The 13,719-nt window shown below is 39.2% G+C and overlaps 1 protein-coding gene across 5 annotated transcripts; it reads right to left on the reverse strand.

The window, feature by feature from the left end:
• Positions 1–1,343: 1,343 nt before the first annotated feature.
• Positions 1,344–11,791, reverse strand: CWC15 (CWC15 spliceosome associated protein homolog). Of its 5 annotated transcripts, none has more exons than XM_080817024.1 (9): positions 11,422–11,778; positions 11,169–11,285; positions 11,013–11,068; positions 10,319–10,457; positions 9,637–9,749; positions 8,509–8,597; positions 7,252–7,365; positions 3,428–3,546; positions 1,344–2,219 (listed from the first exon to the last, which is right to left on the reverse strand). In XM_080817024.1, the coding sequence occupies exons 4-9, from the start codon at positions 10,447–10,449 to the stop codon at positions 2,090–2,092; spliced, it is 696 nt and encodes a 231-aa protein (XP_080673150.1). In that variant the 5' UTR covers positions 10,450–10,457; positions 11,013–11,068; positions 11,169–11,285; positions 11,422–11,778; the 3' UTR covers positions 1,344–2,089. The 5 variants fall into 5 exon arrangements, with proteins under 5 accessions (XP_080673150.1, XP_080673152.1, XP_080673151.1 ...); XM_080817026.1 differs by having other exon boundaries at positions 10,319–10,470; positions 11,174–11,285; positions 11,422–11,771; XM_080817025.1 differs by having other exon boundaries at positions 10,319–10,470; positions 11,422–11,771.
• Positions 11,792–13,719: the final 1,928 nt, after the last annotated feature.

A 13,719-nucleotide genomic window follows, 5' to 3' on the forward strand; every position in this document is an offset into this window, starting at 1 on the left:
GAGATCATTATGATAGAACGAAACAACAGAATGTCTTAGCCGACCCCTGCTATACGCTGGTATAAAGAACACGTAAGACATCTCTACTATGTGCCTGCCAGATACATACACCTTACAGTATTACTCAGTTTCCACTAAACTCCATTATGATTATCTTATTGCCGTGGTTTGGTAGGTGAGCAAAGTCAGGGCAAAGTAACATGAAGAGGCAGTGACACCTAACAATTAAGAGGATGGGCTTTAGAATAGACAGTCGTGGGTTTGAAGCTGGACCCTACCCCCTTAAAGGTTTCTGACTTTGCTTTTAAGCTTCTTACTAACTTCAGTTTCCTTATCTATAAATCAGGGAGAACGATGTCCACCTTTTACAGGGAGTGGTGAAATAATGGTGTACTTATGCCAGGTAAGCAGTAAGCCTTTCAGATGCTGAAAAAGGAAAAGCTTCCTGATTAAGTGTGGCCACCTGTTTTCCTCAAGACTTTACCCAGAATCCCAAGAACTAGTTTTGGAAGTCTGTCACATCTGGAAGCACATTTTCATGGAGTTTGAGCACTGGTACATGTCCCATCATGCATTAGCCTTGATCCGGACATTTGGCCGAAGTTTCATTGTACTTAACTTGGAAGCACCTAGGACATCCTAACTATACAACAGTGGTGCTATTTAGAAAATTGAAAAGACATTTAGAGGCACTTTATGAACTGTAAAGCTGGAGTGTAATTAAATAATTACTTAATTTAGTAGACCTCACACCCAGCATGGAGTCCAACCCGGGGCTTAAACTCACGACCTTGGGATCAAGACCCGAGCTGAGATCAAGAGTCAGAGGCTTAACCGACTGAGCCACCCATGTGCCCCAAGGAGATATTTAACAATAACATTCTAAATATTACTAAAGGCTAGTTGAAGTATTCAAAATTTTGAGTAAATGGATCAACTGGAAAAAATACAGAGCATGAATGTGGAGTCAGGACCTGGGCCTCACATCCAGCTTTATTCCTGACTCAGGCTCCACAGAACCTGCATCCCAGCTTCCACTGGGGAAATGCTGTAGTGAATAAGCTCTTAAAGAAAGAGGGCTAAGAAACAACCACTGATAAAAGCATGTTCTTTTTGCTTGCCAAGTTTTATCTTTACCCTTATCAAGCTCAGTATCTATTACAAATGAGGGATCCTATGACTGAGTCTCTGTAAATGGTTCAATTTCTGGTCCTAATTTTTCTACCCAAGTGACACCCTCCAATCATGGTCCAGGCTTAGGAAAACTTCATTACCCAGCTGCAGAGAGATACTCCCACTTCCCACATACATATCCTCCAAGACAACAAACAAACAAACAAACTCCTATTTCCAAAAGTTTTATTTCATGTATTATTTGATGTTAAACTTTCCTAGGCTCTGCATCTCACGTTTGTCAGTGTGCAAACTCTTATTAAGAAGAAACACGGCAGTTGAGGATCCAGAATATAGGTTAAGTGCCACATGCTTCCTAGCCATGCTTAGGGAGCGGTTTCCGGCCAAGAGAAAAAGAAAGGAGCACTTGCAGAAGTGAAGGATACACCACGTGTCCTCTGACACACACTCAGGGAGCAGAGAGGTTGATGACACTCTTTCATACGAACATGTGGGCCAAAGTAGAATGCCCTTCATCCTCCATCACACTCTTAAAAGACACGGTGAAGATACCACACATTAACTGACCTTAAATTAATGTCAAAGAAATGAGAGGAAGTTAACGCACAAAGAAATACAATTCATAAAAGAAAATATGCAATGTTTTATAAGCTGCATACATTTCAACAAAAAAGTTGGGGACACAGATTTAGTTATTTCGATTTTTGAAAATATTTATTACAAGATTCCCTTTCCCATATTAAAAGGGAAACATGACTGGAGATATTCCGAGGAAACTAGGTTAAACCAATTCCCAAGTCCTCATCAAATAAAGTATCAATAAAGGACAGGTTATTTTGGAACTTAAAATTAGGGAAGCTTATACACAATTTAGATGGGGAAAGAGAAAAACAGAAGAAAAAGTGAGAATGACCGTTCACATTTTACAGTCTTTAATTAAGCACATAAAACTGTACTATTTAATATACTTCTCCATGAACTTTTTGTGAAATTCAGATCTCAGCGTATCATTTACAAATCTTTTGTCTTTCTTCTGATCATCTACACCTTTTGCACAGTTCTTGAAAACAACATCATCATCCCACCTAAAGGGAAGAAAAAAAAGAAGGCTTACATGTCTGATTCAGGAGACAAGAACAAGTGAATTGCAAAGCCTAGTCATTACCCAGAACGATGCTCAACATGTACTTTATCTGCTGCAGCAATTACACCCGAAAGAACAAAGTCATCCTTAATAGGTTGTAACCATGCTTTATTACAGCAGGAAGGGCAATTCTTATTTAGAACATACAAACATTCTTATTACTTGTCCTGTATAAGGAACTTTGAGTTAAGAAGCAGGAATTCATAGGCTTAATTACATCAATATTTAATGCTTTCAGGTCTAAAACAAAGAGGCAACAGCCCAATTAGCATAGATACTTCTAGATGATAATAAATGACCACTTTATTGTAGTTTAGATTGCATGGTTTTAAGGCTTTTATACTCTCTCATCAGTTGCCATTTAGTAATCATCCACTCTAGTATTTACATTTTATGGCAACAAAGGAGAAGAAAGTACTGGGGTATAATCATTATGGTTCATAGACTGGCCCAGATCTCCATTTCAGTCTGGAGGGAAGACTGCACTAGGTGACCCCTCACAGGAGTGACAGAGTATAAGGAAGCATAGCTTTCTTCTTCTTTTTAAAGATTATTTATTTATTTGACACACAGGGGGGGGGGGGAGAGAGAGAGAGAGAGATAGATCACAAGTAGGCAGAGAGGCAGGCAGAGAGAGAGGGAGAAGCAGGCTCCCCGCTGAGCAGAGAGCCTGATGCAGGACTTGATTCCAGGACCCTGAGATCATGACCTGAGCTGAAAGCAGAGACTTAACCCACTGAGCCACCCAGGCACGCCCACAGCTTTCTTCTTTATGATGGAGCTGGCTGTGTATTTTTACTATGTTAGTCACGAGTATACCATATGCGGAGTCCTCTGTGTCCGTCTAGTGTGTCTCTGAATGTGAAGGGTGATCTTGGGGACTCGTCAAACATACATCTAAAATGTAAGCTTTGGAGAGCTAAAGGCTCAATGCACTGCTCTACCCTAGTGCTTAGAACAGTACCTAGTACACAGCTGTTATAAATACCGAAAATAAGTACTTTTTCCTTCATTCTCCTTCTTCCATTATTCCTGTATCTGATGGAGAAGAGTATCAGCGAAAAGGGGGCTTTCAGAGGCCTTACATACTATAGTTTAGTATGAAACACACAGTCTGCAATATATACCCAACTCGTTAGTGTAAAGTACCTTCTTTTAACTTTGAAGTTGGCCTGAGGCTGGGATGGGCCAGTGAGATTAAGGAGAGGGTTTCCACTCAAAATGTTTTCCATACGTATTCTTTCTTCTTCAGCTTTCTGTTCTTGTTCCTGTCAATGACAACGGAGGACTCGTTTACTTACATTAATTCTGGGGTCAATCTTCTTACATAACCCTTGTTTTAAAAGACTGAGGATTTTATGAGGGAGAAAGAATGAGCATCAAGGTAGGAGTTTGTTTGTTTGTTTTAAGATATAAGATATACCAGAGAAGTCTCACCTATCAAAATAATTTGGTCTTCTTATTACAAATATTTCATGCTTGTCATCATACATTCATTAGTCTGACTCAGAAATTCTATGAATGCATATTTAAATCTATTTTCTTTCTTAAAGTACATGTAAAATTAATTGCCAATTTTAAGAGTACATCAATAAATACATTCTAGTAATAAGACTAAATTAAACACCAAAGAGACATTTAGCAAAGCTATTACTTGATTTTTAAAGATGACCTATATAGAACTATGATTAAAAATAATTTTTTTTTAAATTTATTTATTTGACAGAGAGAGATCACAAGTAGGCAGAGAGGCAGGCAGAGAGAGGGGAGGAAGCAGGCTCCCTGCTGAGCAGAGAGCCTGATGCGGGGCTCGATCCCAGGACTCTGGGATCATGCCTGAGCCGAAAGCAGAGGCTTTAACCCACTGAGCCACCCAGGTGCCCCAATTAAAAATAATTTTATCTTGAATTATTAACAATGTAAATCTGTACCTCCAGGACTAGTGACAATTTATTATTGGCCAAGAAGTAGCTCCTAAGATAAACTATCATGTAACATATTACATTCCATTAACATGCATTTCTACTAATTGACCCCAGATCTATCCATTTTGTTATGATTCATTGTTACTAACTTTCCATTTTTATGTCATTCATCCTTCATCAGTTACAAGCTGGTCTTTCTTCACTTTTAATTTAGCATTAAACTCTTTAAACTCAAATCACCCTCAGCTTCATTCTTAGAAATAAAAAATGCCTGGAATTCTTAGCCATTAACTGCTAGATCTACCTGTTAATGCTATCTTAAAATAAAAATAAATTCCATTTTATTGTATCTGAGGAAGGACAAAAATTGATGACTTAATAGATCAAGGAAAAAGAGACTTTCAATTTAAAATGAACCTAACAGGGGGACCTCGGTGGTTAAGCAGCCAACTCCTGACTTTGGCTCAGGTCATGATCTCAGAGTTGTGAGATCAAGCCCCACATCAGGCTCCACCCTCAGCATGGCGTTTGCTTTGGATTCTCTCCCTCTCCCTCTGTTTCTCTCCCTCACCCTGCTCACACTCTCTCTCTGAAATAAAAAAATCTTAAAATAAATAAATAAAATGAACCTAAGAAAGTTTTAGACCACTTGGAAAAATAACCCAATTTTCCATATAATTAATATTTTAATATCCAAACGTGAACAACAGATTTCATTTTTAAGAGACCAAATAACTGGGATGGGAGAAGATGCAATACTCAGGGAATTCCCTGAGGTCACCGCTCAGACCTTAAGCAAACAAAAATCAGGAATATCCACTATAGATTAAGAATAGAAAGCTTTCTAAAAACTATGTATTTTTAACAATTTATATTGATGTTGAAAGTGAAAAGACGTTTCTCTGAGATGCTAGAAAAATAAAAGCTCAAATATACAATGTATCCAACTTATAATAATAACAACATGTGATGTAATATAGTTCTGGCCATTTTATATTTGCAATATATTTCCTTTAGAATGCTGGCTGCCTACCACGCACAGCACTGGGGAAAAAAGGTGCCAACTCTTTCCATATTCAAGTACCAGGCACATTATGGTTCACAAATACAGGCTAATAATCAGCCTGTAGATCAAATCCAAACCACCCCATTTTTGTTAACTATGTTTTACTGGAACAGACAGTCATACTCATTCATTTCTATATTGTCTACAGCTATTTCCATGCTACAGCGAGCAGAGCTGACGAGCTGCACGAGAGACAGCACGCTCTGCAAGCCTGACATATCCTGAAATATTTGCCATTTGGGCCTTTACAGAAAGCTTCGTAGCCCCTGACATAGGCTGACTGGTTCGAAAATATTTTGGGACACCTCGAGAATTAGCCACCAGAAAAGCAGACGGACAACAGTAATAAAAGTAAAACTGTCTTTCAACCCCTGGAAACACCAATGTATTTTTGTACAAAGAGGAATCTTACAAAATTCCAAGACCTTCTGTCTAAAATGCTTATTCTCCCTAAGGGTCAACCAAATGCACTTGAACTGCTTGTCTATGTATCCAGAACAGTTAGGCAAGCCAAGAGAATCAGGAATAGAACAACTGCCCTCTAGTGGTGTACAAGTGATATTAGGAAAGTTCTTAGAATTCTTTGATTTTTAAAAATTAGATGAAGACAATTAGAAGGTATTATGGGAATTATGCTATCTTATGCCAAACTTTGATGGGAATTATATTTAAAATATTCTTCTTCCAATTTGAATTCAAGCAATCTTCTACTTCCTGAGACTCCTCACACGAACCCATGTCAGTGGGTTAACCCTCTTTAAACGGAACAATTCCTGGTTCAAATGAAAACTTAAAAACAAAAGCTCATTAAAGAAAAGATGAGCTGTTCTGTTTGAAAGTGAAAAGACATCTCCATCTGAATGTCTCATAATGTGTCAAATTCAACATGTTTCAAACAGAGATCATCCCTTTTCTCTCCATCTAAACATAGGCATCCTTCTGCCGTCCATCCCCGCCGTTAGTGAATGTCAGCTGGAAACTGGGGGTCATCTTTGCTACCACATCTAATCAGTCACTTTATCTGGCCGATTTTACCTCTCTGACAGCTCTATCAGCCTCTATTTACTTCTCTCAATTCCAATTCCTTTTATGCAAAATTATCTTAATTGTATGTGAGGATTATTGGAACATCTTTCTCAATCAGTTCTCCCAATCCAAGCTCCATACTTCTGCCAGAGTAATCTTTCTAAAATGCATATCCAAGTAGATGACTATTAAATTTATTACTCATATTGTTCTGTATTACTGAAACATTTCCTAATAAAAACAAAATAATAAAATGAATATCCAGTCTTACCATACTCCTGCTGAAACCAACTAGCTCTTCATGGCCTTCAAGACAGAGTCCAAACTCCTTTAGCATGGGCTTATGAACCTCTACTGTTCGGACCTGCTCTTGGTCACCTGTTTCATCTCTTTTTGTTACAACTATGGCAAATTCATCTAAAGTTTAAAGGTATGAACTAGGGATCCTATGTAATTCTTTTTGAGATAGACAATCTTTTCTTTCATTGTATCAATGGAGATTAATTAGGTAAACTGCCCTAGGTTATAGAAAATCTACTGACAGACTGCACAAAAAAATGCCTGGAAAGAAGGCTGGAAGCAGAAGACATAAGATGGCCTCGTTATATCCATGGGTTCTTTGTAGACCATGATTATATCGAATTTATCTTTAATTCTTCTGACACTTAATGGACAATGATTAAATGTCTGTTGAACAAATGAACAAGTGAATGAAAAACAAACTGATGAACATTATGAAGTATGCCTGAACTATTTGGAAATAATTTCTAGCATAACCAGGAAAATTAGGATGTTGCAAAAAAAAACAAAAAAACAAGACTTCTAGATCTATAGGTGCTCTAGTATCTAGACATGGCAAGGACAATTTCTAATACAAAATGATATTACTTAAATTAAAAAATATGCATAGTTTAGAATGAAAGAGAAGGTGCAAATATGTAATATTCTGATTTTACCTTCCTGGCCTGCTCTTCAGCTCTTTCTTTTTTAATTTTTTCTAGTTCTGCAAGAAGAGCTGCAGTATCATCATCATCACTCTCCTCTTCAAAATCTTCATCTTCGTCTTCTTCCTAAAAAAGTATGATGATAGCCCATGAGAAAATACATGTTATTCCTTATTTTTCCCATAAAAATTACACTCATCAAATCTTTGGGGAAAGATTAATCTTCCTATATGGAAAGATAAATGCACCTAAATATGATTAAAGTCAACCATCAACCAAAACATAAAATGAAACCCTACAAACAAGCTTACAGAATTCTTACTAAAATGTCCCTGAGATGCTACGGAGATTGTAAGAGCAAAAGCATAACAAAGTATTCTTCAAATTTACATGGTCAAAGGGGATTTACATATGAAAATATTTCTAAAATCAGACATGGAATACTTTACACTGATACATACAGTACACTCGTACATGGTGTATCATCCTGAGAGTCAAGTAATTTTGCTAGCTCAAAAAAAACAACTTTTAAGCAAGGAAGTAAGGATAATCAAAAGTACAAAAAATGGTGCTACATTCTCAGAATAATTTCAAACAATTATTAAATCCCATTTAAAACTGGGTTCCCTTTAATTACTAAGTTAATTATTTAATTCAATCTGTCAACTTTGGAATTAATTGCTGATACATGTACTTAGATGCATCCGATGAAAGGCCAGTCATGTCTTCCCACTCTATGTACAAAACTGCAAACTACAGAATTTAATGTTAACTGAAGCACTAATCCTAAAAGAACTTCCACTTAGATCACCTCCCTTCCTAAGCAGAGGGAGCCATTAAATTGCACTGAGTTGCACACCTAGAGAGGGGACCTTTGGTATCTAATCCGAGCTCGACTCTTGGGGGTGCTATTACTGATAGAGACCCTAGAATAAAGAATACCCTCTGCAGGTAGAGAACATGGTCAACTTCCAGGGTTCAGTACGGGGAATTATTTTTGGGAGAAGCTTTTCCTTTAATAGATCACTTTTTTATTCGGTTGTCCAGAGATCAAACTTTCTCTTAAAGTTTAATTACTCTTCTGATGAATAATACTTTTTCTTTAAAAATCAACCAGAAAGCTTAGCATTGAAGTCAGGACTACATTTGAATAACAGTAAGTAAAAATAAATATAGGCCACTTCTTAAAGCCAAAAAGTAAAACAAGCATTTCAGAAAACATAATAAATGAATTACTATGTGGAGATCAACAGAGGAAGTAAAACATACATCCGTTAGAGGATCATCTGCATCAAGGTTGGCAGCAGGAATCTGGTCTAATCGAGGTTTCTTTGATACTGAAGAGGAGGTTGTATGTTCTGGGGGAAAACAAATATCACTTAACTTACTAAAATAAATACTGTGTTTTTTGTAACATCTTAGGGACCTGTGGGAACAAAGAACTTAGATTATAAACAAGACAGCACAGACAGGAACCACAGTGCCTGACATGTGCTCTTGGTCAACATTTGTTGAACGAATTAATGAAAGTATTGATTTTAATATGGGAACCATAGCCTCTCTGAGGAAATATAGGAAAAAGTTTACATATGCTGAAAATATAAAAAAGACACTATAACTTATGCCTCTAGATGTGTTCCACAAGCCAGTGACAAATATAGGAGACCCTCTGAGACAGAAAACACAGGGTCTCAACAAGTCTGGTTGCTGTAAACAGTCAAAACCTTTAGAGGTATCTGGGTGGCTCAGTCAGTTAAGTGTCTGCTATTGATTCTGGGTTAGGTCATGATCTCAGGGTCCTGGGATCAAGACCCACAGAGCAACATCAGGCCTCCAGCTGGGTGTGGGTCTGCTTGAGATTCTCCCTCTGCTCTCTGTCCCTCCCCCTGCTCACATGTGCATGTGCGCTCATGCTCTCAAATAAATAAATGAATCTTAAAAAAAAACCCAAAAAACCTTTATGTAAACTGAAACAGCTGCCAGCTATCCCCAGATCATCCTGTTCTTTCTACTACAGCAGCACAAAGAGATGGAACTGGAATCAACCTTGTTATCACTTCTAATCTATTAAGAAAGTGTTAACAATATCTTAAAGCAAATAATACTTAAAATTTACACCAACATTTTATTTTTTTATTTTTTATTTTTTAAAGATTTTATTTATTTGACAGAGATCACAAGTAGGCAGAGAGCCCAATGCGGGACTAGATCCCAGGACCCTGAGATCGTGACCTGAGCCTAAGGCAGAGGCTTAATCCACTGAGCCACCCAGGTGCCCCTACACCAACATTTTAAAGCAAGCAAACAAAAATATTAATCAGTTCCAATTAATAAATGAAAGAAAAACTGTTTTCAACATAATTTCATGAGACAAATGTCTGGGGGCAGTGTTGGTACCTCGTGTTGGACGATCTCTATTTTTTTCTCTTGCAGCAGCTCGCTCTCTCTCTTCCAGCTCTCTCCTGAAGTCACGGTTGCGAACCTCTTCAGGGGCATCCTGAGTAGTTTGTCTAAAGTAGAAACAAATTGGCAAAGATGTTACTAAGAAAACACATGGCTGTGGCAATGGAAGACAATTCACAAAAAGCAACTCTGTTCTTTAGTCCCTCAAGTTTCAAGGTACTAAACAAGCACATTTCCCTAACGTGAAAGTTACAACAGGCATCCTTGTAATGTTTCCAGTATTTCAGATAACCCAAACTGGGTCACATATTTTCCCAAAAGGCTGCAGATTAATTCAAATGTCTTCATTTTTTATTAGTATATCAACTCAGGGCTCATTACTGTGACACTTTTAATCTCATATTGACTAGTGCTGATAGTGCACTGGCCCTCTGAAGTCATTGTTATTGTGCCATATACATATGGAAATTTCCAGTTAACAGGATTTTCTGCATAAGTAATATACAATAACTTTTATAAAGAGCATAATTTTAATGTCAAACACTCTACTGCATTCTCCTCCTATGAAACTAGATAATTTAGGTGATATACCCCAAACACGCTACAATGTCATGAGCATGCCATTTAATAGATTTAGTCTTGTCTTCTGAACAAGAGAATAAAAAGTCTTCATTACCTGTATTTTATCTTTGTATGAGAAGGTAGGTCTCTACTCGAATATTGCTTTGAGAGTTGGCTCAAATCACCTTCTCCTTTTCCTCTCCCACCTCTCGCAGGTTCAAAAGTTGGCCTAGCTGCTGTTGTCATCTTTTATGCTTCAAAGGAAAACTGTATCAAGTTATTCCAAAATGAAAAACCCTCATTTCATAAAGTATTAATAAATATTCATCCTTGTGAAATAATTCCCAAAATTCATTCCCCCAAAATTACTTAAATAATCTCAAACAAAAGTACTGAAGAAAACAAATAACGAAGCTCAGGGTACAGAAGGAATACAGCTTCTTAGGCAGCTCTTATCTAATGCAAAAACTTCTCTCATGAAGATCTGAGTTTGTGTTCTTGTTCTCCTTCTGTCTCTGTGACCCTGGGCAAGTGATCGAGATTAAGTTTCTGTGGAATGGGCAATGTCCCTCACAGGATTATTATGAGAATGGAAATGTCAAAGCCGTGTAAAATTTGGTACTGCCACGATTGGGTTTTTGAAAAATTCTCAACTTAACCCTACTCCACCAGACGTCTCAAGGTTTGCATTTTATCTAAACCTCATACAACAGAAAACAGGCTAGTAACTACAAAAACAAAGGTTTTAAAGTCACTGACAAATACTGAGTGTCCTGGAGAAAACTGTGCTAAACTTTAATGACACTTACATGTGCAGAATTCCCCCAAAACCTTTTGTTCGTCCAATTTTCTTCTATAGCAACCACTAGAATATAAATCAGATCTTTTGTAGGTTATAATGCTCAAGACAGGAAACTCACCCCCAAAGGATTCTGATAAGCGAAACTCAGGGACCTATTCCTTACGTTACTTTTGGTTTGGGGCTGCCAAGTACAGTGCCTAGCAGATGTGGCGACTGAAGTCCCGTTAAGCGTCCAAACGGTGAGCGTGCAGGGAAGCTGGGGGAACCCGTACTTCTCTACCTTTTTCAAAAAGGGAAAAGGGGTCTATGCAGAGGGAGAAACTGCGTTTCCTGCCGCTGGGGGCGCCGCCGCCCTCCCACACACTCCCGGATTTTTATCACTCCCGCCTCCCGGGGACTCGCTTTTGGGCTGTTACCAGAAATTCGCTGACTCTTCACCCAAAGGCCCGACTCGTAGGGGGCTCGGGGGATGGAGGGGTGTGGACGCTGATTAGCGCTGTCCGCAAAGCTGCCTTCGCGCTCCGCGGCCGGCCGGAGACTCGCTGGGCTCTACCACCGCGCGCTGCTCCGGGGCTTCTACCGCCCGCGCCCGGTTCTCTGTTGCCGACTCCGACCCCAACCGCCCGTCCCCGCCCCACTCGGACGAGAGAATCAATCTGCAACCCTCCGGCCGCTCACGTCGGCCGAGATCTAAGGCGACAGCCTCCGGAAATCATACAGACACCATTACGACTCATACCTCCCAGAAGCCTCTGCTTCCAGGGCCAGGGCCCAAGACCCGGAAGCAAACCCCAAGCTCTTTCGCCGCACTTCAGAGGCAGAGACGGAGACCAATCCGCAGCTGGCAAGGTGGAAGTCGGCGTGACGACAACAAGGGGCGGGGCCGAAACGGCCCAGGGGGCGGGCATTTGAAATCAGTGCTTTAGAGTAGACCTTAAACATCATTTTATACCTTCAAGAACCAATTACTTAATGTGTCTTCCGTCTTTCCCTTCCCCGACCCCCTCCCAGACTCCTTCATTCCGGTGCTGCGTGGACGGAAAGCCCCGGGTAGCCGACACCAGGTTCCCGGCTAGCGAGAGAGAGCGTGTAGAGAAGGATTACACCAAACTGTGTAAATCCAACGGCTCCTGCTTCCTCTCTCCTGAGCTAGATCCAACAAGCCTAGAGAGCTGGGCTACGGAAAAACTAGTGTTTTCATTTAATTGGATATGAAGAAAGAACAAATATGTACGGGGGCAACCACGATCTTTACAAAGGTACCATTCCTGCAAAAATATTAGTCCTCAAAGCAAAGGTTGTATTCGTATTGTTTGTTAAAATTTCTATTTTTTAAAAAGCCTAAGTTCTAGTGGGAGGGGAGATGTCACTATTTAGAGATTCATTTATTAACCCGATTATGAGCGTTTAGAACGCTGGGCCCAACTGCCAGAAGCACGAGATGCAGTTATTATTACAAGATGGCTACTCAAGCGTTAGGTGAACTTTTAATAAGACAACGAACAGGGGGGAAAGAAATCACCGATCATCCTTCCTCCCTTTCCCAAAAAGCACTGGGAGCAGGGCTCTTGTTTGTTTAGTCCATCTCCTTATCTCATGGTTTTGACCACATGTAGATGCTCAATAAATATTTATTAAGCAAATGAAAATTCAGCTCTTCCAACTTGGTTTCAAATGTAAAGAGCTTATAAAATTGAATTAAAAGCTTTATATCCAAAACGCTTTGAAATATATATACATATATATATATATATTTTTTTTAAGAAAAGTAGAGCCCTTTCCCTTATAAAGTTCAAACGGAAGATCTTAATTTTGTTAAGGAAGGTATTTCTCCCCTAGTTTTATACATCTCAGTAAAGGGCACTACCATGTATGAGTTAGTAACCAAAACCCCAAGGCTCCTAATTAAATTCCTTTTTCTTTACTCTTTACGTCTAGTTTATTTGCAAGACTTGCCAATTTTACTCTCAATACCCTAAATTCCATTCCACTGCCACTACCCTAATTCAGGCCACCAAGATTTTTCACGTGGATTGCAATTGCTCCCTAATGGATCTTCCTGCTTCCACTTTGACTCACATACAGTTAATTTTGCATGTAACAATGAGGGTGATCTTTGAAAATTATGAGTTAGGGAGTGTTACTCTCCTGCATAAAAGCCCACTGCACTTAGAATAAAACTCAAATTCCTTAATGTGTCCTGAGACCCTATGGGGTCTGGTTCCTGCTTATCTCCCTGACTTCATTTTTATTCAGACACTCTTATGTATTAAACTCTAGCTACAGCCAACAGGGTGTTTCTGTTTCACAAACAAGGATAAGATTTCTTTGCACCAGGTTTTCTCTGTTGCCTGTGCCTCAAGATAACTGTGGTAATCTCCTTCAAGCCTCAGCTCAAATGTCACCTCATTAGTGAGGCTTTCCCTGACCTCTTCATCCCCCCCCCCCCCCCCCCTGTCCACCCCACACCCCTGACATGCAAATACCATCATTTGGCCCTGGGGTTTTGTTTTTGTTTTGTTTTTTATAGTACTGAACTCTACCAAAATATATTCTGTTTATTGTTTCTTGCCTTGTTTCTTCTCTGAGAGGCAGAACAACAGTCATTTAAGAGAAAGGGATCTATAGCCTGATTTGGTACTAAATTCCAGGTGTGCCTTTTCCTGACTGTTTAACCTTGCCAGAAAGGGAAAGTTATTTTCCCTTTTTGTGCC

This window comes from Martes martes (assembly GCF_963455335.1).
Source record: "Martes martes genome assembly, chromosome: 10".
NCBI classification, from domain to species: Eukaryota; Metazoa; Chordata; class Mammalia; order Carnivora; family Mustelidae; genus Martes; species Martes martes.

Excerpts from the sequence above, each read along its gene's own strand:
- CWC15 (XM_080817023.1), bottom strand. The coding sequence starts at position 10,449 with ATGACAACAGCAGCTAGGCCAACTTTTGAACCTGCGAGAGGTGGGAGA. Across the intron at positions 9,750-10,318 it reads CATACAAAGATAAAATACAG|ACAAACTACTCAGGATGCCC; the intron begins GTAATGAAGACT and ends TTTCTACTTTAG. Across the intron at positions 3,547-7,251 it reads CTGAAGAGCAGGCCAGGAAG|GAACAAGAACAGAAAGCTGA; the intron begins GTAAAATCAGAA and ends TGTCATTGACAG.